Source organism: Podarcis pityusensis (assembly GCF_964106645.2).
Source record: "Podarcis pityusensis genome assembly, chromosome: 11".
Lineage (NCBI taxonomy): Eukaryota > Metazoa > Chordata > Lepidosauria > Squamata > Lacertidae > Podarcis > Podarcis pityusensis.
Window position 1 is genome coordinate 61,391,933 of NC_138036.1, and position 20,652 is coordinate 61,412,584.

Genomic DNA, 20,652 nt, shown 5'->3' on the forward strand with positions numbered 1-20,652 from the left:
TTTCTGCAACCAGATATGTTTTTAATTTCCTCTGTAAGGAAAGAGGAGAGTAAATCTGTATTGTTGCTTCCTAGGTGAGTTGGCATGGGTTACTGGGCTACCCTTAACAGCCATTGCTCAAGCCAAAATACTGCTTTCTGTATTTGTTGATGAAATATAGCAATTTGGCTTGGAAGAAGAGGATGTAACTCGAGTAGAACAGCTAAGTTGGGATAAGGGATGCATTTGTGGATGTATGTGTGCATGTGTGAAATGAGAATTGTAAAAGCTTCATCCTAGCACTCATATTTTAAATTGTAAGGCCCCCACCCTTGTGTGTTCACTGTATGAATGGGCTCCACTCAGTGACTGTTGCAATGTGGCAACGCTGATGGCTCCATTCCTGCCTTGGGAATCTTTGCTTAGTAAAAGCCCAAGGCATAAGCCACTCCGCATGCTTAAGCATCTTGCCAGCACCTGCACCAACGGATGGATGTTCTGGGGGCAGGGCCAGCATCACAGCTCCACTCAACAGCCCTTATGTGGAGCCCTCTTCCCTTGGACTAAATGCTAGAAGGATGCATAAAGAAAACACAACAGACCAAAGCCCAACAATGTATATCACAGGTTAATTTTATTTGGAATGTTACTTAGGCCTGTTCAGGCACTTTCTTTACCTTTTACATTGACTAGGTATGTAAAAGCAAACATAGATGTTCTTTGGCTTAGGATAAATACTAAAAAAGATGATAATGCCTCAGAAATTAAGAGCAACAAAGAGTATTTTTCCAGGCTACAGTTTTTCAAGGTATCAAGACTGAACAATAGTCTAACTTGGCTATTACTCTAAGCGCCTTCATTATGTATACATATATTTAACAGTTGGAGTTTAAAAGGAATGATATCCTCAAGGCTGGAGAGTATCCAAAAGATATGGAGCTCAGTTGTCACCACCACACAAAGCCACCAGAACACTTTCATAATCACCTTTTGTTTCATCCTAGATGTGGAAGAACAAAGAAGAATCATGTTATGTGTCCAAGAAAACAGTCTACTACTGCTAGACATAATATAATGAAGTACAGTAATAAGAAGAGCTTTCCTGCTATGCTCACACAATACCTTTCCCCTCTGACCTCTTCATGTGATGTTTTAGATCCAGAACATCACGAGGAGGCTACATGAGTAGAGGAAGAGCCCTGCTACAAGGGGCCCCTCTTCAGCTCATGGAGGACAGCAGGGATGCTGATGGAGGGCTGACTTCAATAATGTGAACAAACAAGTGGCTGGAGAGGGCTTGTTTCCATGGGGCTGATGGCAGCTTCACAAAGAGGAAAGTGTCCTGGCTCATCCTGAGTTCATGGCACTGAACATACATCATTGCTAATGCTGCTCCACTGAAAGCAATGGAGTATTCTCCCAAGTTTGGGGGGGTGGAGATTCTGGAGCTATATTGAGAGACTGTACCCAAGCTGTGAAAATCCTATTGTAGCCCAGCCAGTAACAGCTAAGAAGGAAGGACTGCTAGGTTTCTTAAACAGGGCTACTCAGAATGCAGTGCATACCTACAAGATGCAGTTGTGTGACATCGAAGGGAGTCTTACAGCAAAACCCTGTGTGCATCTATTCAGAAGCAAGTCCCACTGAGTTCAATGGGACTTCTAGATAAATGTGCCTAGATTGCAGCCTTGATGCTACATAACTGTTTGGAAGCCCCAAAAGTAGTTTGTCAACAGGAATAGATAAATATATATACATAAACAAGTCAGGATCTACATTTGCAAGCCAACCTGTCAGAGCTCCAGACCTAACTCTTTAGCCACTCAATCAAGTTTAGTGCAATTTAAGTTTACTGCACTTTTAAAAAGTTACATACCAAGATGGCCTGGCAGAGGGATTTGCCATACATTGACTTGTAGAATCCTTTGATCTCATTCATGTCAATCTCAGAACGTGACACCATGATCCTGTTCAGAGTTCTGTGGCGTGTTCCAGAACCCTGTTAAAAATAAATGGAAGTAAATTCACTATATACTGTAGTCCGTTGGCAGATGAGGCCAGCACCACCCTAAGGCTAAACAAGTGGCTGGTCAGTGCCTGGATGGGTCACTGCCTGGGAGTCACATGTATGCCTCCCAGTTTCATGACAGGGTGAAAAGAGGACTATAAATGTAATTAAATAAATAAAACTTTAATATAGGCATTTTGATTGTAGTTGGCTTAGCGCTGCTTGCCAGACTTTCCTGGTTCTATCACCGCAGCTCTTAAAGGGATAAAGGGCATTCACTGCAGGCAAACAAATGTTCCTGCATATTTATTTTTCAAAATGGTGTTATGAACACATTGTAACATCAGTTTTTAAAGTGAAGGTGCAAGAACATTTGCATCTCTGCAGTGAATAATGTCCTTTGGCCGTATCCTTTGAATAAACTACTGGCACCCCACCCGCATCCCCCAAAGCCCCGTTTCAGAGCTCCCCACATGCTAGCGCTAACATTGGGGTGGGAGGGATTCACCAAATGTTCTCTGGAAGTAGTAGAATTCCAGAACAGGCCCAGGATCACCAATAATTTCTCGTTCTCTTTGATAAATTTCAGCTCAACTAGGACTGGAGCCACAGCTGTTCCAGACATTGTCAACTTGATTCACATGTCAGAAGCTGGGAGGGGGACTATTTTGATCAATATTCTCAGGGTGCGGGGATACATAAAAATGTTGTGTGTGTGTGTGTGTGTGTGTGTACACACACACACACACACACACACACACACACACACATTACTTGCCTAAGTAATATACTATATTATATTGGGCCGGTCCTATTGGGAATGCTCCACTGATTAAATTACCCCCTTCATCATAAAGAGGGCCAGACCTTGGGCTTCCTTGCCTAGGGACTCTGATTTTAGCCTACCCCTTTAGAGCAAAAGTTCTGCCACTAAAGTATCTTTTACCTTCATTGCCAAGTGGAGCTTTTCCGCAAAGAAAGCTGGCTTGCTTGTGGCACATTTCACTGGAAATCAAACAGAACTGTGATTATTTATGACAGCAAAATAACAGAAACAAGATATGAGGGGAAGAACAGATACAGATTCTGAAGACTTCAAACTCAATGGGCTTTAGTCACCATTGGGAGTTAATTAAACACAAATTGCAAGCCTTGGGTGCCTTGACAGAAAGGTGATACGTAAATGCAAATAAATAATAATAGTAATAATAATAATAATAATAATAATAATAATAATAATAATAGTCTCCGCACACCTACACCCACTGCATCCTCCATGAAATTTTTTAGGCAAGTAATGTGAATTTCACAAATCACTATATACAGTCAGGCTGAGCTCAGTTGGACTTACTTCTGAGTAGACAGGATCACACTATTGTTCGCCTAATAATACTTTTTATATAAGGGGGGACAGAACTAAGAAACAGAGTTTTAACTATGGAACAGGGTCACATACCAATTGCTGTCAGGCAATTCTCAATGTCTCCCTTCAGCTCCAGGTCCAAAGCCTTGTTCATGTCATGCTTGCTGTACTTGGTGTATTTCTGGAAAACTGAAAACAAGGGTGTGAGGGGAAATGTAAGGCTGTGCTTGCCATGAGATATGCAATTTTCATGCAAGTTCTGTGAATGCTGACAGCACAATGTCCTATGTTACTCTTTCAAAACAGCTTTTGTTACTTTAGAAGCAGCCAACTGTAGTGTGGAAATGCAGACTTATTAACAAAGCTGTGGGGGCTCCTCTGTTTATCCTTAAGCAGTCACTATTTTGCACTTTGCTGTTATGCTTTGTCCGCACAGAACACCAAAGTGGCTGAAGCAATTCTTGACTGAAGTACAGCATTAAATGGCTTTCTACCTACCTCTTCGGAGGTGTGGCATGCTTCTTGTAGTGAGGATATCAATGAAAGCATCAATATTAGTCCCCTTTCTTCTTTCTCCAGCCTCATACAAGGCCTGTGGGAATAAATTAGATTATGTAGTGTGGGAGTCCGAAATATTGTGTATAATCCGATTCAGTCAAAAGCAAACAACTGCACAGCAGAATTTAATCTGCAGGTCAAATGATTTTCTGTCCATTCTGTAAATTGACAGTACCTTAGGATTCCTGCAGTTAAGTGAACCACAGAATCACATATACACTATGGCTGAGAGCTGGTGGAATGGAAGGAGTTGCTTATTTCCTTGTTGACCATTTCCCCACTCGTATAACTCTCTCTCTCTCTCTCTCTCTCTCTCTCTCTCTCACACACACACACACACACACACACACACACACCCTTACCCTTGTTTGCACCTAATGCTAAGCCATGCTGTGCCCAGGTAGAAACTTATGGCATGTGGCCTAGAACACTCTTCTCCCCCCCGCCCCCCGCCATGAATGAACTCCTGGGGCACAAAGGCTACACAGAAGGGAAGAGACCCAGCCCTGCCTCACATCAGATCACCGCAGGCCCAGCCCTGCCTTTCCTCCAAGACTTGGTGGAGGTCTGTTTAATGGGGGGGGGGGGGTCATGTGGAACCTAGTTCTTTCCGTTACATTCTAGGGTTGCCATACATCCAGAATTTCCTGGACATTGCCAGGATTCGGCTGTCAGAAACAGTGTCCGGGTGGAAATTGCTTTAATGTCCAGGAAAATCCAGACATAGTGCAACCCATGTTGGAAGTGTAGATTTTGGTGAACTCCCTTAAGAATAGCTCAAAAACATTTTTATTTTTTATTTTTGAGATCTTGCAAAACTAAAAAAAAATCAACAACTTTTGTGTCCAGATTTTCACCTTTTGAAATATGTCAACCCTACGTTAGAACCATCTCTTTGTGAGTCCTGAGATTTTATTAATGAAAAATTAATAAATTATTTGGTGCTTTGAGGGGAGTGGCAGGATAGATAACAGAGCTCTGGCACTATGAAATAGATCTGGTGCTCTTATTAGTCCTTGGCAAGAGGGAAAAGCTTGTGCTTCTGTGGGCCTGGAGGGGAGGACATTCAGAATATACACAAGCCTGCTCTTACCCGGGCATCATTATCGGCCAGTTCTTCATTCACATGAGGGTTTTCATCACGGTCACCCTGCAAAAGATCGAGTTCACCTGTTACCACTTTTCAGACTATAATCCTGGCTTCCTACCAGCAAACAAACATTAACTTCTAGTTCTCAAAAATTCAAATTGTGCATACCTTTGCTAGGGCAACCAAAGCCTTCTGGAAGGCTCCAGATGTATCTGAGACAATGTCTTTGGTAAGATCCCTCTTATAAGCTGCAAAAAGTACAAAGCAATTAAAATAAACCTTTGAAATCCATTTTTTAACAATAAAATATTCATTGTGGTGAGATAACTTTCTCATTCCATAGTTTACTGACTGACGTTTTACACCCAGTGACAGATTTCCATTGGAAATCCTATAGCACAGTCCTATGCATGCTTGCTTAGACACATGTCTCACTTTGTCCAGTGGGGGAGCAGAGCCTAGGAGCCCCCACCCCTGGCACTGCTAAACTTACCAGAAAAGGCTGGGGTGGCATGGCAGTGAGGTCATTTTTGAATGAGCCAATTCAAAACTCCCACGAGCACAACACCTGCGTAGCCAGTAAGTCAGGAGGGCAGCCCCACAGCCCCCTCCACCACATGAGCTGCTACTGCATAGAATCGCAGCCTCAATGTGTTTTTATTTATGTCTTTTTGCAAAGAGGACCTGCAAATGACATGTGAAGAGTCCCAGTGCTTCCTTCATTTGAGAGACTGGGGAGGGGGGCAAGAAGAAGAGAGGGACAGGGGGAAATAGGTGTGATTTGCCTACTTGATCCTTCTAACAAGGCATTTGAAAGGTAGTATCACCAATTACAGAAGCAGATGCGTACCCAGACATTATTTTCTTGTTGATGTGGCATAATTTTCACACACATTTTTATAGTGTTAGTGGAACGTTATCCATGTAGACAAACATTTGCAGCTTAGTAGCTGTTCAACGGCTTTGCCTCACAGTTTAAAACTGAAGGGTTGAGTGGGGAGAGGAGAGTTCAGCATATAGTCTAGTTCCCTACAAGCCATGATCACAGTGGATGGAACACTGGATTGTTAGATTGCTGTCTGTGTTCCAAGAATGGCACAAGGCCAGATACATGCATTGCTCTTAGTTCTATACCCTGAACAAAATGCAAGAAGTTGATTTTTCTATCTTAAGATACATTGACAAAGAAAGCAGCTCTGAGTATTCTATTCTCCCCCTTGCATAGCATTTTATATTGAGTTTAAACAGACAAACCCAAACACTAAATTACCTTCATTATATGCTCTGCTGTCTTCCTTGATTTCTCTGTTGTTCCTTGATGCCATAATCTCGATTAAAATGTCTTCATCAGTTCCAAGACCCTGTATGGAAGTAAGTCAATAATATGTATTCCTCTAAAATGACTTTAATCTAAAAAGTGCATAAAGGACCCAGAACAATAAAGGAACAGGTGGTATATCCAGTCAAAATCACAGCCACGTCATGCATTCACAAAAGAAGAGTTTTATCTTCAACCTTGGGGGCCCATATGTTGTTGGGCTACATCTCTCGTGATCCCCAGCCAGCTTAGCTTAGGGATGATGGAAATTTGTGTTCAATGTCATCTGGCGACCCAAAGTCTATGGGACCTAATGTATAATATCTGAAAGACTGCTGCCTTTCCTATAATCCCTCTCAGGCAGTAGGATTGGCAGAGAGGGGGCCTCTTGGTAGTTCCACTGCTCTCCAAAGTTTGTGGGGCTGGCCCAAAATAGAACATTCTCTGTGGTAGACCCTAAGCTATTTCATCCACCACCCCAGACATCAGTCTGGCTCCTTCATTCTGTAGTTTCCATACCCTGAACTTTGGCACTGGAGATGCATACATATGTACATGTATACAGTTGTACCTTTCTCAAACAGAAGGCATTCCGGGAGTCCATTTGACTCCTGGAACCATTCAAAAACCAAGGCACGACTTCTGATTGGCTGCAGGAGTGTCCCTCATCGGATGTTCAGCTTCCGAAAATAATTCAAAAAGCAGAACAGTCACTTCTGGGTTTTGATGTTTGGGAGCCAAAACATATGAGTTCCAATGTGTTCAGCAACCAAGCTATGACCATATATATATATATATATATATATATATATATATATATATATATGCAGTGCTTTTTTTTCTTGAAAAAAAAGTTTAGGGGTACTCTCATTTTCCTACTCATATTGAAATGCTGCTCCTCAATGAGGCCAAACTTAGATTCACAAAGTGTTTAGGGGTATGCGTACCCCTGCGCACTGGCGGAGGAAAGGGAGTGCAGAGGGAGTGGACTGCCCCCAACACCACTATTCCAGTAGGGTGCCATGGCGACGGCCCTCCGGACACGCACTGTGCATCCCCCAACCCGGGCATCACAGCCTCACAGGCAGTGCATCATGCCCCCAAAACGCGTCATGCCCTTGCAGCCGGTGTACCCGGGATGGGCAGCGTGCATTCAGCGTGCATTCAGCTTTGCCACTGTTCCTGCGTCCCCCAGAAAAAGCACTGTATGTAAGGTAAAGGTAAAAGGTATATATTTAGGACCCATCCTGTTCTCTTGACTGTAATTTGTTCTAACTGATTTTACTACTGCATTTATAAACTATTGTAAATCACCCTGGAATCTCATGGTGAAGGGTTGGGCAACAACCACAGAGACCAGAAAGAAGAAATGGTCAGCCACAATCTACCTATGCAGTTTACACAACAATATTTCTGCCTGTAACTGACCTGTAAATGAGTGGAGCCAATGAGCTTCTTGGCCCTGCTCCATTCTCACACTTGAGGTTATACACATTTATTAGATTTGTTTTTGACTCAATAATGCTGAAGACCAGCCCTTGCTTGGGTACAAGACCCAGCTTATCCCAGTCAGCAGAGAGACCTACCTTCATGGCGTACCTGAGCTCATCAGCATCAAACTGGGCTGGAGTCTTCAGCAAACCCAGGACAACATCTTCTAGTTGGCTTTTAAGTGCTTTTTTCAAAGCATCTTCCAGGGGCTGTAACCGAAAGCACATAAGTGTAAACTACCCATTTAAAGAGTTATTTGGATTATAAAATAAATATCTAATCTACTTCCCCCCTTTGAGAACAATTCCCTCTCTGCCAAGAAGAATATTGTTCAAGCTTCAAACACTCCATATACTTGTGTCTATTAAACTTGTAATGCCATCTTAAACAGGCTCATTGCCATGTACAGAAACCTCACACATTCAGGAAAAGCCTTTTTCCCCCACTTGAAATTGGCCATAGCTTCCTCTCTATACCCCATTCTCACGGGTGCTGATGGAATCTGCCTTCAGTTGTTCCTCATTCGTTTATCATTCATTTATGGTTAGAAAGTGGCATGGCATTATCCCTTTCAGATTCTTTTATTAAAAAAACACAATTTAAAGAAGCCAAGGAAAGGCCCTCCGTTCAAATCAGAACCATGGCGCTGGGGGGGGGGCAATATCCCTCCCCCATGCCAAATCTGGGACACATTGACATCCACCTCTTCAAACTATATTCTAACAACCAAAAACCATGAGGATTTTAAAATGTCGATTCCTTTTTCTAAAACAATGCATCATGATCTTCAAAAGGCAAACATGTATATACAAGATAGTTCTTCAGGGTGATCCTTTATGAGCAGCTGTACCTTTCCCTTTAACTGCTGGTAGGCAGCTTTGATCTGCTGGCGTTGGGCATTGTTTCGCTTGGTCAAAATATCAATGATGGTTGCTTCATCAACTCCTGAAATGCAAAGAAGAAGTATTTGTAAGCTGTTGTATCACTGTGTGCAGATCATTTTTCCTAATTATAATACTGAGATACAAATAAAGTTTCAGCCATAGCTGGCCCATGTCACTTTTTTCATGAACATTTTCAGCGGTGCTGAAAAGATGGGTTTTCACTACTCATTCTTAAGCCATTCACTTATGTTTTGTCCTTACTTGCCCTGCATTTTATAATCATACTGCTATATATGATGCAGAGCTGTGAAATCAGCCCCTTCACAACACTTCATGCAAAAGAGGAAGAAACAGCAGCCAGGAGAAAATAATGACAGATTTTTAAAAGAATGTTTACAGACTATTTAAAGGGGAGAATTCTTCATTAAGGTTAGTAAAAAATGATATTTGAGTGTAGGGAAGCCATGTGTGGAAGGGGGTTCCACTGAAAATTATTGGAATAGGGAGGAGGCAGAATGGATATATATTTGGATATTTATAACTTTGTATTTGTAAAACCAAATAAAAATGATTTTAAAAAAGTTTTTTCACAGAAACCTCTCCTGAGAAATGTTGGCTTGATCAGCTGTTACTTTCTTCATCCTAACAACCATCAGCAGAGAAAGGAGGAGACTGGGAAGAATAGGAAGTCAAACCCACTGATTTATTCAGCAATTTTGGTGTAAGATGAAACAATATTTAAACTTAATGCACACTTTTGCCAAAATTGGGTAGGCCATTTTGCTGAATATTCTCCAGGTGAAGACTGAAATTCTCCAACAATTCAGATTGGGATTAGGAAAATTTGGGGGTTTTTAACTGTAAGAAAGAAATAAACTCAGCCCTAATTTTCCACCAAACTTTGGAACTGGAGACTATCCAGCCAGAGGCTAAAGTTTGTAGGAAAACCTCACACATACCAGCCAGATAAAGGAGGATCTTTGAATCCCATGATGGACATACCAGAACAATTTAGAAGACTGGGGTAAAAAATTGGATGAAAAATCAGTTTCTATTGACAACCTTGGAAAAAGGACTGGTGATCTAATCTGGTCTTCAAAATAGTAGTCCTCACTATATTAGGGGCATGTCGATGGAGGACAGTTTCAAACTGCTTCCACGTGCATGATGAACAGGCCCATCTTACCTTTAGCTGTTATGGCCTTATCCAGGGCGGCAGCATCAGCAGATGGATTGAAGCTAGGATAAGAATGAACTGCAGAGCCACTTTTTGTATTTTTCTAAATGAAACAAAAGGAGTGAATGAGAAACTTACATTTACATTAATTTTCTATCCTCTGAGGTTCAGGATGAATTGCATTTAGAACCAGGTAATTGAAGTATAAATTACCAAAAGATGCAAAATAATATATATATATAGCATGCTACAGTTATTCCATTGACATATTGCCCCTACATTTTCAATGAGAATTAAGGCTTGGATCTAAGGGACAATTATGAGTAACAAGGATAGCATTGCCATGTGTCTGGAAATAAATAAATAAATAAATAAATAATAATAATAATAATAATAATAATAATAATAAATTTTATTTATATCCCGCCCTCCCCAGCCGAAGCCGGGCTCAGGGCGGCTAACAACAATAAAACAGTACAAAAGTACAGCATAAACAACACTCTAAAATCATTCATTATAAAATTAATTAATTCAAGCCACTGGCAACCATTGGGCCAGAGCTCCGCGAAGACTGCCGAGGGAGGGAGTCAGGCTGTGCCCTGGCCAAAGGCCTGGTGGAACAGCTCTGTCTTGCAGTGTTCCACCAGATCGGAGCCACAGCCGAAAAAGCCCTGGCTCTAGTTGAGGCCAGCCTAACTTCTCTGTGGCCTGGGACCTTCAAGATGTTTTTATTTGAAGACCGTAGGTTCCTCTGTGGGACATACCAGGAGAGGCGGTCCCGTAGGTACGAGGGTCCTAGGCCGTATAGGGCTTTAAAGGTTAAAACCAGCACCTTAAACCTGATCCTGTACTCCACCGGGAGCCAGTGCAGCTGCAGTGCAGTGCACCGGATGAATATGATCTTGCAGCGAAGACCCCATAAGGAGTCTCGCTGCAGCATTCTGCACCCGCTGGAGTTTCTAGGTCAGTCTTAAGGGCAGCCCCACGTAGAGCGAGTTACAATAATCCAGTCTGGAGGTGACCGTCGCGTGGATCACAGTGGCTAGGTCAGGGTGAGAGAGGTAAGGAGCCAACTGCTTAGCTTGGCGGAGATGGAAAAATGCCGCCTTTGTTATAGCTGCAATCTGCGCCTCCATGGAAAGGGAGGTGTCGAAGATTACACCCAAACTCTTAACGGGCGGTGCTGGCACTAATTGCGGCCCCGCAAGAGATGGGAGTTGCCCCCCCAATCCCATATCGTCCCGTCCCAGCCACAGGACCTCTGCTTTGAAGGATTTAGCTTCAACCAGCTCCCACGTAACCATCCAGCCACAGCTTCCAAACATCTGGTCAGTGTGTCTGGGGCCGAGTCAGGATGGCCATCCATCAACAGATAGAGTTGGGTGTCATCGACATACTGATGGCAACCCAGCCCGAAACTCCGAACAAGCTGGGCGAGGGGGCACATAAAGATGTTGAAAAGCATCGGGGAGAGCATCGCACCCTGAGGTACTCCACACACCAAGGAGTGGCACGATGACAATTCCCCCCCCCAAGCGCCACCCTCTGTCCCCGACCAGAGAGAAACGAGCGCAGCCACTGAAGGACTGTGCCCTGGATCCCCACGTCGGCAAGGCGGTGGTCCAGAAGTTCGTGATCGACCATGTCAAAAGCTGCTGACAGATCTAGAAGAATCAGCAGCCCCGACCCGCCTCCATCCAGCTGTCTACGAAGATCATCTGTTAGGGCAACCAGAGCCGTCTCGGTCCCATGACCAGCGCGGAAGCCGGACTGGAATGGATCCAGAGCCGATATACTGAATACTGAATACTGCTGTCTCTAGCAGTGTCTGGGCAGAAATCGGTGAAATGTCTGGGAAATTCCAGGTGTATGGCTGCCCATGTTGCCTGTTGCTTTTTAATTTTCCATTAAAAAGAAGCTCAAAAATGGCCTGGGGAAAGTGACCTGAAGCTTAGACCCTGCTCTACAACTGAAGGCTCCCTGTATAATGTAGAAGCATGATCATGTACAAAGAACCTACATGCACAGAACAACCTTTTCCCTTCAGATGTCTTCTCTCTTCCCATGCATAGAAGGTGGCAAAGACAGGCAAATAGGGACATGACAAAGGGGGTGTGGCCAACAAGTGATGGACAGCGCATGAAAGGGGCTCTTGCTTAAGCAGCAATAGTGCTTGTTAATAACACTGGGGCTCTTATAGGAAGACACTTTGACATGCCACACCCATGTTCTGAAATCTATTTGTGTTGACACCCTAATACGAAGTCATTCTCTGACTATGAAAGAAAATCCTCCCACAGGCCAAAAGGTATCACCCACACAAAGAGGGATGTATTTGCAAACTTAGGGAAACCCCAAGGTTTCCAAAAGTATAAAATATATTTAAGGGGAAACACCCCAATGAAGACTGAGCATTGTTTAGTGGATATAGACCAATGGCTGCCTGATGCTGGCAGTGGAGTGGGATAATGCATTCTGGGAAATGGTACAGACAGCTGGCTGGCAGGAATCCTGAATAGCAGCATATTCCACATTGGAACATTTTGTTGCAGACCCCGTGTGATTAACTCTGTCTTCTACTTTTCTTTTTTTATGCACATAAAAAAAAATCTTACCACGTATTGTGGTTCATCATTTTCAATAAACCAGGCCTGTTTCAGAAACTCTTGCACAAAAGCCATGTTGTTTCAAGGTTCTGCAGGGAGAAAGCAAGGATTATAATGAAATGTTACAGCAGTCTCTTTTCATGTTTTCTAAGGTTCTGAAAGCCATGTTTTCTGAAAGCCATGAAAAGAGATTAATGTTTCCCAACAGCCCTCTGAAGCAAATGAGACTATGACATTCTCATTCTATACTGGGAGGAGGGTGACTAGGTCAAAAAGATCACATATGTGTCTCACATGCTGATTTTAGCATTGGCACAAAGGGATAGGTGGAGGGGTCAAATTCTGTTTCTCTCAATTTCTCATTTTTCCAATCTTAAGTTCAGTTCTCAGTTTAGAAAATTCATCAGTTTAGAAAATTCATCAGCATTTGGGTGAGAATTTCTCCTAATGTTACATTTTTTAGCATGATTTTTTTGCCCAATATACACATTTTTGCAAAGCAATTTTTTGTAGTATGATGCATGTTTTGTATTTTATTTTTACTAATATATACATTTATATGCACAGTTTACTCCAGTACATGCAATTTTGTACACATCACACAGCTAAGAACTACATTGCAAAATTCAGAGTAATGCTGATTGGGAAGGATGGCTGTGTTTTAGTTCACTGAATTTTGTATGATTGCCTTTAAATACAAACTGAATTGAATTTCTCCCCCATCCCTTCTTGGCAGCGCTAATTCCATAGAGGAAGTGCCCAGCCCAAACATAGCATATGAGTCACACACCACTTCTAAGATGAAGTGAGAGAGGCAGAAGGAAACCAGGGGTTCACTAAAAGAGACCCATGGGCCGCCAGAAGGCCATCCCCAAGCTGGATCTTCATTAGGGACACAAACAAGGCATATTCAGAGAAGGCCCATTGAAATCAATGGGCAAAAGTTAGTTATAACCACCGTTAGTCCATTGGTTTAATTAGGTATAGTCCTGGCATGATTTAATCAGATACAACCCATAGTATATTCTTATTTCTTACACACACACACACCATATCACTAGAGGTTGGGGAGGCAGTAATAGGGTGGTAAAACAATCCTCAGCTTCATGCAACAGAGGAGGAGCTCAGACTCAGAACCACCAAGTTGGGCTGAGATAAGATTTGAGACGTTAAGAAATCAAGATTCAATGCTTTTAATCTTCTTGGTTCAATCACAATTCCATTCAGATATTATTTCAGCAAAGTCCTTCTTTTAGTGTTATTTATTTTGGTACTTTGTGAAAGACTAATTTCCCATTGAATTCCAAAAATAGGACAGCTAGAAAGTTTGTCACCAGTGGCCTACTTGGAGGGCTTTCCAGTGATGCAAAGTTTGCAGGAAGTAAGTAGGATGTATCCAGGGACTGGCCAGGAAGGTACCACCCAATAACCTTTTATATCTCATCTCTGTGGTGGTTTTCACACGATAGTTTATTCCATTTCCCCAGTCCCCTAAGTGTTAATCTCCATGTTATGTTCCAGAAGACCACAGGAGTCAACTCCTTGGGGCCGAGGTCCTTTTGCCCCCCCATAAAATATTTGAGGGGGGCCGCCCCCCACAAAGTTAATGGGCATTGCCCTGTACCAAACAAAGAAGAGTGGCTAACTCAATTGATGGACTATGCCAAAATGGCAAAATGGGTGGGTGTAATAAGAAACCAAGAGGAAAACAAAATATTAAAAAGTGGGGAACATCTGAAAAATTCTGGCATGCAAGTAAGTTCATTAGTAGGGTTAATTTAAATCAAGTAGTTAAAATTATCATTAAGAGAAAAGGAAGAATAACTTAAAAATGGAGTAAAGTGGAAAATGCAGTGTTAAAATTTTAAATTAGAAAAGAAACCACAAAAGTGGGAGAGGGAAGTCAAATATATAATTGTACTGGATGTATGTGTTTGCAAGGTGTGTACCTGTAAACTTTTGAAAACTGAAAATAAAATTATATATATAAAGTTAATGATCATTGCCATTCAAATGGTGTGCATGTGTCACATCTTGCTAGGCACCCCCAATATTTTATTCAAGTTGCCACCCCTGCAGAACACATACAGTAAAGGCCACTTCTGGAAATCTAGTGGAATACGGTGGAAGCTCAGCACTCATTTCCATGTTAATCCATTTGCAAGCCCATTAACCCAGAAAATTGTGAGAATAAAATGGGGCTAGACAATGTACCACCAGTATATAGGTCTTTCCTGCTATTTTCATGAGTGAATCAGACGGGAATCACTGGTGAAATTTAGCTCAACATGCTGGTATATCAGTCAATAGCCATGGCTCCATAGTACTGCCATGTGAAAGGAATGTTAGAAAATAGAACAGAAGTGCCAGCAATCAGGAAAACTAATGCAATGCTCTGCATGTCTGGATGCCGCCTGTGCCACCAGCTAGCCTAGAAGTTGCTCTAGATGCTTTGCAGTTTATACAAGACAGCTGCCCTCAGTACAGGGTTGGCACACAAATCCGGCTGGTTAGATGTATAAAACCAAGAGTTCCAAAGCCATGTTTTGGGGATCATTGCAAAAAACCAGAGTTCACATGCAATACTTGCATAACAAGAGGAATAATCCTGTGTCTACAAAAATGTAACCTGATGCAAAGGCCTAAGTATATTTCAAAGAGCTTCTTTTGCAACATTCCAACATGTTTACTAAGAAATAAATCATATGATGTTTAATGCCACTTTCTCAAAAGTAGGCATACACCAGATCAAGCATATCAAAGTACTCTTACAAGGACACAGCTATTTTTGGCATTTCATGTCCCATAGGCAATCTCCCCTCATGCCCAGAATGGATCAAAATCTTGAAAAACTTGTCCCTTGACTCAAAAGAACTACCAAGCAGAAAGAAACAGCCCCACCCTCTTTTGAAAGCAGTTGTGGAAAGTATGAACAGACTAGGGGTGAGATTCTGCAGCTCTTACTCATACATACACCCTCAGGAGGAGCCGTCTGCAATTTTAAAAAAGGAAGGAGACTAATTACTGGCTCCCCTGCCTTCTTTCTTGAAGGAGAGCTCACATTTTAATTTCATACCTAGGTAATGTTTGCAAGAAGTGACAACTCGGCTGTTATTAAAACAGTTAAGCAACGTCATAACCACAGGGTGCATGTTTTTCAAAAAAAGTTTCCATACAAGGAAGTCACATTTCCCCCCTCTTAACTCACTCTTTTGTGGTTAAAAATAATTCAGTTCTCCATGGTCACACACATCCACACAAAAGCCAGTCCTAAAAGAGCTAGTTTTAGACAAACTAAAAAAATAAACCTGCATTGGCAGCTTTAGAAGTGTTGCTGCTTTTTCACAATTCCCCCCCCCCGAAAAAAATACAGCAAGCAAACAACTTTTTTAAACAGACTACAGCCTTGTTCCTAAGCACATTTGGTTGAAAATAAGTACTTAATACCTGAAAGTAAATTTGCACAGGATGTCATCCCATAAGTTACACATTTCTACAACTAACAAGCAGTAAAGAGCAAGGAATGAAGAAGCCATACCTTTTGATTTCCAAACTCAGAAAGACTCTTTTTTGCTCTGGAAAACTACAGACTGGAAGGATCAGACTGTGACTTGTGGTTTTTATAAAGCTACCAGGAAGCCACACCTAGCAACCAATGCTTACTTCTACAACTCATATGATTGGTTGCTTGGTGGGGGAAGGCTAAGAATCTAGGCAAAACTCACACCCAAACATTTTGGAAACAAACTGTCCACTGCAGTGAAGAAACAGATCAGTGAGCTAATGCTGAAACTGCTAGAACCAGATGAATAACTCAGATGGCTGAATCCTGAGACATTGAAGTCAATGGTGTTAACAATTAAGCTGCAAATTAGACACTCTTAACTTTTCAAAAATTAACACATTACTCAAACTGGTAACCCGTTTAGGATTGCGATGTCAAAGTCAGTTTCTTTTTTGTACTGTTAAAAGCAGTTTCTTTGTAGACTGCCATTATTGTCATGGTTCATATACCCAAATGAGCACAGAAATATGCCATATGCATGCACACTCTGCCATAGGCTGGTTCACACCATCCTGTTCCAGGATGGACCTGCACTGTACATAGTATCATGAACATCTCTGCACATTCCTTCGGCTTTCATCTGAAAATTTGTTCACATTTCTAAAACTTCCTTCAGAAACAGCTACCAGCTGCTACATGCATGGCTGGCTCAAGGCATCCACCCATTATGATTTTCATAAATGAAGAAGAATATTGATGATTGGTAGGCTGCTACCTGGGACACAGGTGGCGCTGTGGGTTAAACCACAGAGCCTAGGACTTGCCGATCAGAAGGTCAGCGGTTCGAATCCCCACGAAGGGGTGAGCTCCCGTTTCTCGGTCCCTGCTCCTGCCAACCTAGCAGTTCGTAAGGACATCAAAGTGCAAGTAGATAAATAGGTACCACTCCGGCGGGAAGGTGAACGGCGTTTCTGTGCGCTGCTCTGGTTTCACCAGAAGCGGCTTAGTCATGCCGGCCACATGACCCAGAAGCTGTATGCCAGCTCCCTCAGCCAGTAAAGCGAGATGAGCGTCGCAACCCCAGAGTCGGCCACGACTGAACCTAATGATCAGGGGTCCCTTTACCTTTAAGCCACCACCAAGTGCTTCATTCAGCCCTTCCTCTGGAAAAGATCCAGCCAGTGTGGGTTGTGAGCACAGGCATAGAGTCAAATGCAAACAAGATGCTGGACACCTGAATGAATAGACTGGACAGATTAATGGGTAGGGGAGAAACATTTTTACTAGAATGACTTTTTATTAAATAATCCCCTCTCTAGATCATCAACGAGAATGATCCATATGTTTGATGTTACTAAGGAAATCAGCTGATGGACAGGAGGGCAGGGAACAAGGTGGCACAGCAGGAATTTAATCCTTATTTATCAGCTGAGCAGGATTAAAGCCCTGTGCTAAAGCACCCTTTGAAGCAGTTTGCTCACTTGCTTGAACTGGTCAACAATGGCCACTCATTGGTGGGCAAGGTTCGCGACCTAGCGCCAGCCCTGCCATCCTCTTGAAGGCACACCACTCCGCTGGCTGTTGCTCCGCTCCCTTGGTCACAGCGATGCTTGCTGGGGTTCCTGCCAAACCCCAAATTCAAATTTGACCTATCTGCGGCGGTTTCGGGGGCGGGGCAAGAGGAGTGGCCCGTGTTGGAGCAGGCTTCACTCCGGTCCACTTCTAAAGTGGGAAAGAGGGCCAGAGCTGATGCCAGAAGAGCAGTCGGCCCCCAGAACCCACCCAGCCTTCCCTCTAATTTTATCCTTCTTTACAGGCTAACCTTTCTCCTTTCCAGGTCCATGGGCATTACTACAGTCGGACAATGGTTGCTGTTTTTCTCAGAGCCAGGAAGTAATTTCCCCTGCTCTGCAGGTTTTGCCTTCCCCATAGCAATTGTCACAACTTTGGCAGTTTTAGGCCTTGGGTGGAATCCTTTAGTCTAACAATCAAAGAAGGGGTGATGTGGTGACTCACCCCTTTTGTGGCGGCAATATCAGGGTTCCCCATTAGAGGGTTCTGAGTGGGGTCTCTGACCGCTGTGTGCTCACAGCGGTGGGCTGTAGAACTCCCCTCAGCAATGTGGAAGGGGGCCAGCTGTGTAAATGCATGTTTTGCAATGTCCCCATATTCCCAATTGACCCTGTCTTGCCTCAGACCCCCAGTAAGGGGCTGAGAGGGATACACGCTCAATGCCTAAGCCAGGCATGGCCAAACCTGGCCCTCCAGCTGTTTTGGGACAATTCCCACCATCCCTGACCACTTGTCCTATTAGCTAGGGATGATGGGAGTCAAAACAGCTGGAGGGCCAAGTTTGGCCATGCCTGGTCTAATCCCAAATATGTTGTCATGTCTACTCCTTGATCCTGAGGTATGGCTCCTTGGGGGGGGGGGGCTGTGCCTGGGCATGCAATTACATCATTGGCAATGGAATAGCTTTTGCTATGTATATTACCTGAATTATTTGAAGTCTTTCTTCAGCTTTCTGTACTGGATATATAAAGGTACTTTCAGGTGTTTACGCCTTTCAGGCTGTGGTGAATCCATGTACAGTGGTACCTCAGGTTACATATGCTTCAGGTTACATACGCTTTAGGTTACAGAATCTGCTAACCCAGAAATAGTGCTTCAGGTTAAGAAATTTGCTTCAGGATGAGATCAGAAATCGTGCTCCGGCGGCAGGAGGCCCCATTAGCTAAAGTGGTGCTTCAGGTTAAGAACAGTTTCAGGTTAAGAATGGACCTCCGGAATGAATTAAGTACTTAACTTGCAGGGCAGCAGCTGAAGAAGGAGAAAAAGGGTTTTCTTGTGTGTGTGTTTCTTTGTGGCTGATTAGCTGCTCTCCCTGTGCAAAGGTCAGAGGGGGCAGGGTTTCTGTTGAGGCAGGTGATTAGCTGTGGGAGGAGCTTATCAGAGCTTGCAGGGCAGTGGCGCGCGCAGTTTGATCCATCTTTTAGATTTAGGGGAGCTAGTCTCAAACATTTGTTGGGGGAGACCTAGGGTTTTTTTGGGGGGGGGGAGTTATTTGTACTGTCATCACGCTTTTTATGATGGAGGACCACTGTAGGCACCCCCAACGACACGTTCTCAAGATGGAGGGGGAGGGAACAGCTGCAGTCGCCTGCAGTTCCTGCGCAATGTTTGCCATCTTGCCAAAGGTTGCAGGCAGCTTTACCTGCAGCAATTGCATGTTGATTGCCCTCTTAGAAGACAAAGTCCAGCAACTGGAGGAACGTGTAGCTACGCTCCAAAGAATTAGAGAGCTGGAGCTCTTCTTGGAAGCAACAGAGCACACCGTCTCCACCAAGGAGGAGACAGGGGACTCCCCTGAGAAGGAGGCTAGTTCACCAACACAGGAGCCAGATATATGGAGAAACGTGACTCAAAGAAGTAGGAGGCCCAGGGTTCGCTCTGATTGTTTAGAAATACACAATCGCTTTGAGGTCCTCTCCCCTAGCATGGAAGACGAAGAGCAGACTCCATTTGAGGATCTCTCCCTCATTACAGTCGATCAGGTATATGAAGACGAGCAGCAAAGTCAGTCCTCAGGGAATGTGCAGGCAACCTTGGAATGGACAGCTCATGGAAGAACCCCGACCAAACCTAAGAGGAGGCATGTAGTGGTGATAGGGGATTCCCTACTGAGGGGAACAGAAGCAGTGATCTGTAGGCCTGACAAGATGTCTCGGGAAGTGTGCTGTCTCCCCGGGGCTAAGATCCAAGATGTAACTGAACGACTGCAAGGAATCATAAAACCCACTGACAAATACCCTTTCCTCTTGGTTCATGTGGGAACCAATGACACTGCAAGCAATAGCCTCCAGAAGATCAAAAGAGACTACGAGGCTCTGGGCAGGAAATTGAAGCAATTAAATGCACAAATTGTCATCTCATCTGTCCTCCCAGTTGAACGACGTGGCCCAGGGAGAGAGGGAAAAATAGTGGAAGTGAACAGCTGGCTTCGCAAATGGTGTAAACAGGAACGGTTTGGATTCTTAGATCACGGACTGCAGTTTCTTGAAGATGGACTTCTGGCAAGCGATGGGCTGCACCTCACAACGGTTGGGAGGAATGTTTTTGCCAAAAATCTCAGAAACTTCATCAGGAGGGCTTTAAACTGACTAATGTGGGGGAGGGAGACAGTCTCCTGAAGGTAGGAGTCTATCAATTGATGAAGATGATCATCCAAATGTCATAGACCAAATGGAGCAAACAGCACGCAGACCTAGTGGTGGGAGGAAAAAATCCTTAAATAAGAGACACGGGGGAATGATTAATGGACTTCAATGTCTGTACACTAATGCGCAAAGATGGGAAATAAACAAGATGAGCTTGAGCTCTTGGTACAGCAAACTAAATATGACATAATAGGCATAACTGAAACCTGGTGGGATAAGTCCCACAATTGGAATGTAACAATGGAAGCATACAATCTATTTCAGAGAAACAGACCAGACAAGAAAGGAGGAGGAGTGGCATTATATGTCAGGGATGTGTATACCTGTGAAGAGATCCAAAGGCCTGGAAACGATGCCTTATGAGGAACGGCTAAGGGAGCTGGGCATGTTTAGCCTGGAGAAGAGGAGGTTAAGGGGTGATATGATAGCCATCTTCAAATATATAAAAGGATGTCA

General features: G+C 43.4%; 1 protein-coding gene across 1 annotated transcript; it reads right to left on the reverse strand.

The window, feature by feature from the left end:
* Positions 1-594: 594 nt before the first annotated feature.
* On the reverse strand, positions 595-16,170 carry ANXA1 (annexin A1). Its single transcript, XM_080973049.1, has 13 exons — positions 16,013-16,170; positions 12,484-12,563; positions 9,878-9,971; positions 8,658-8,752; positions 7,903-8,016; positions 6,269-6,359; positions 5,167-5,246; positions 5,002-5,058; positions 3,849-3,942; positions 3,444-3,539; positions 2,934-2,992; positions 1,856-1,978; positions 595-979 (listed from the first exon to the last, which is right to left on the reverse strand). The coding sequence occupies exons 2-13, from the start codon at positions 12,547-12,549 to the stop codon at positions 920-922; spliced, it is 1,029 nt and encodes a 342-aa protein (XP_080829175.1). The 5' UTR covers positions 12,550-12,563; positions 16,013-16,170; the 3' UTR covers positions 595-919.
* Positions 16,171-20,652: the final 4,482 nt, after the last annotated feature.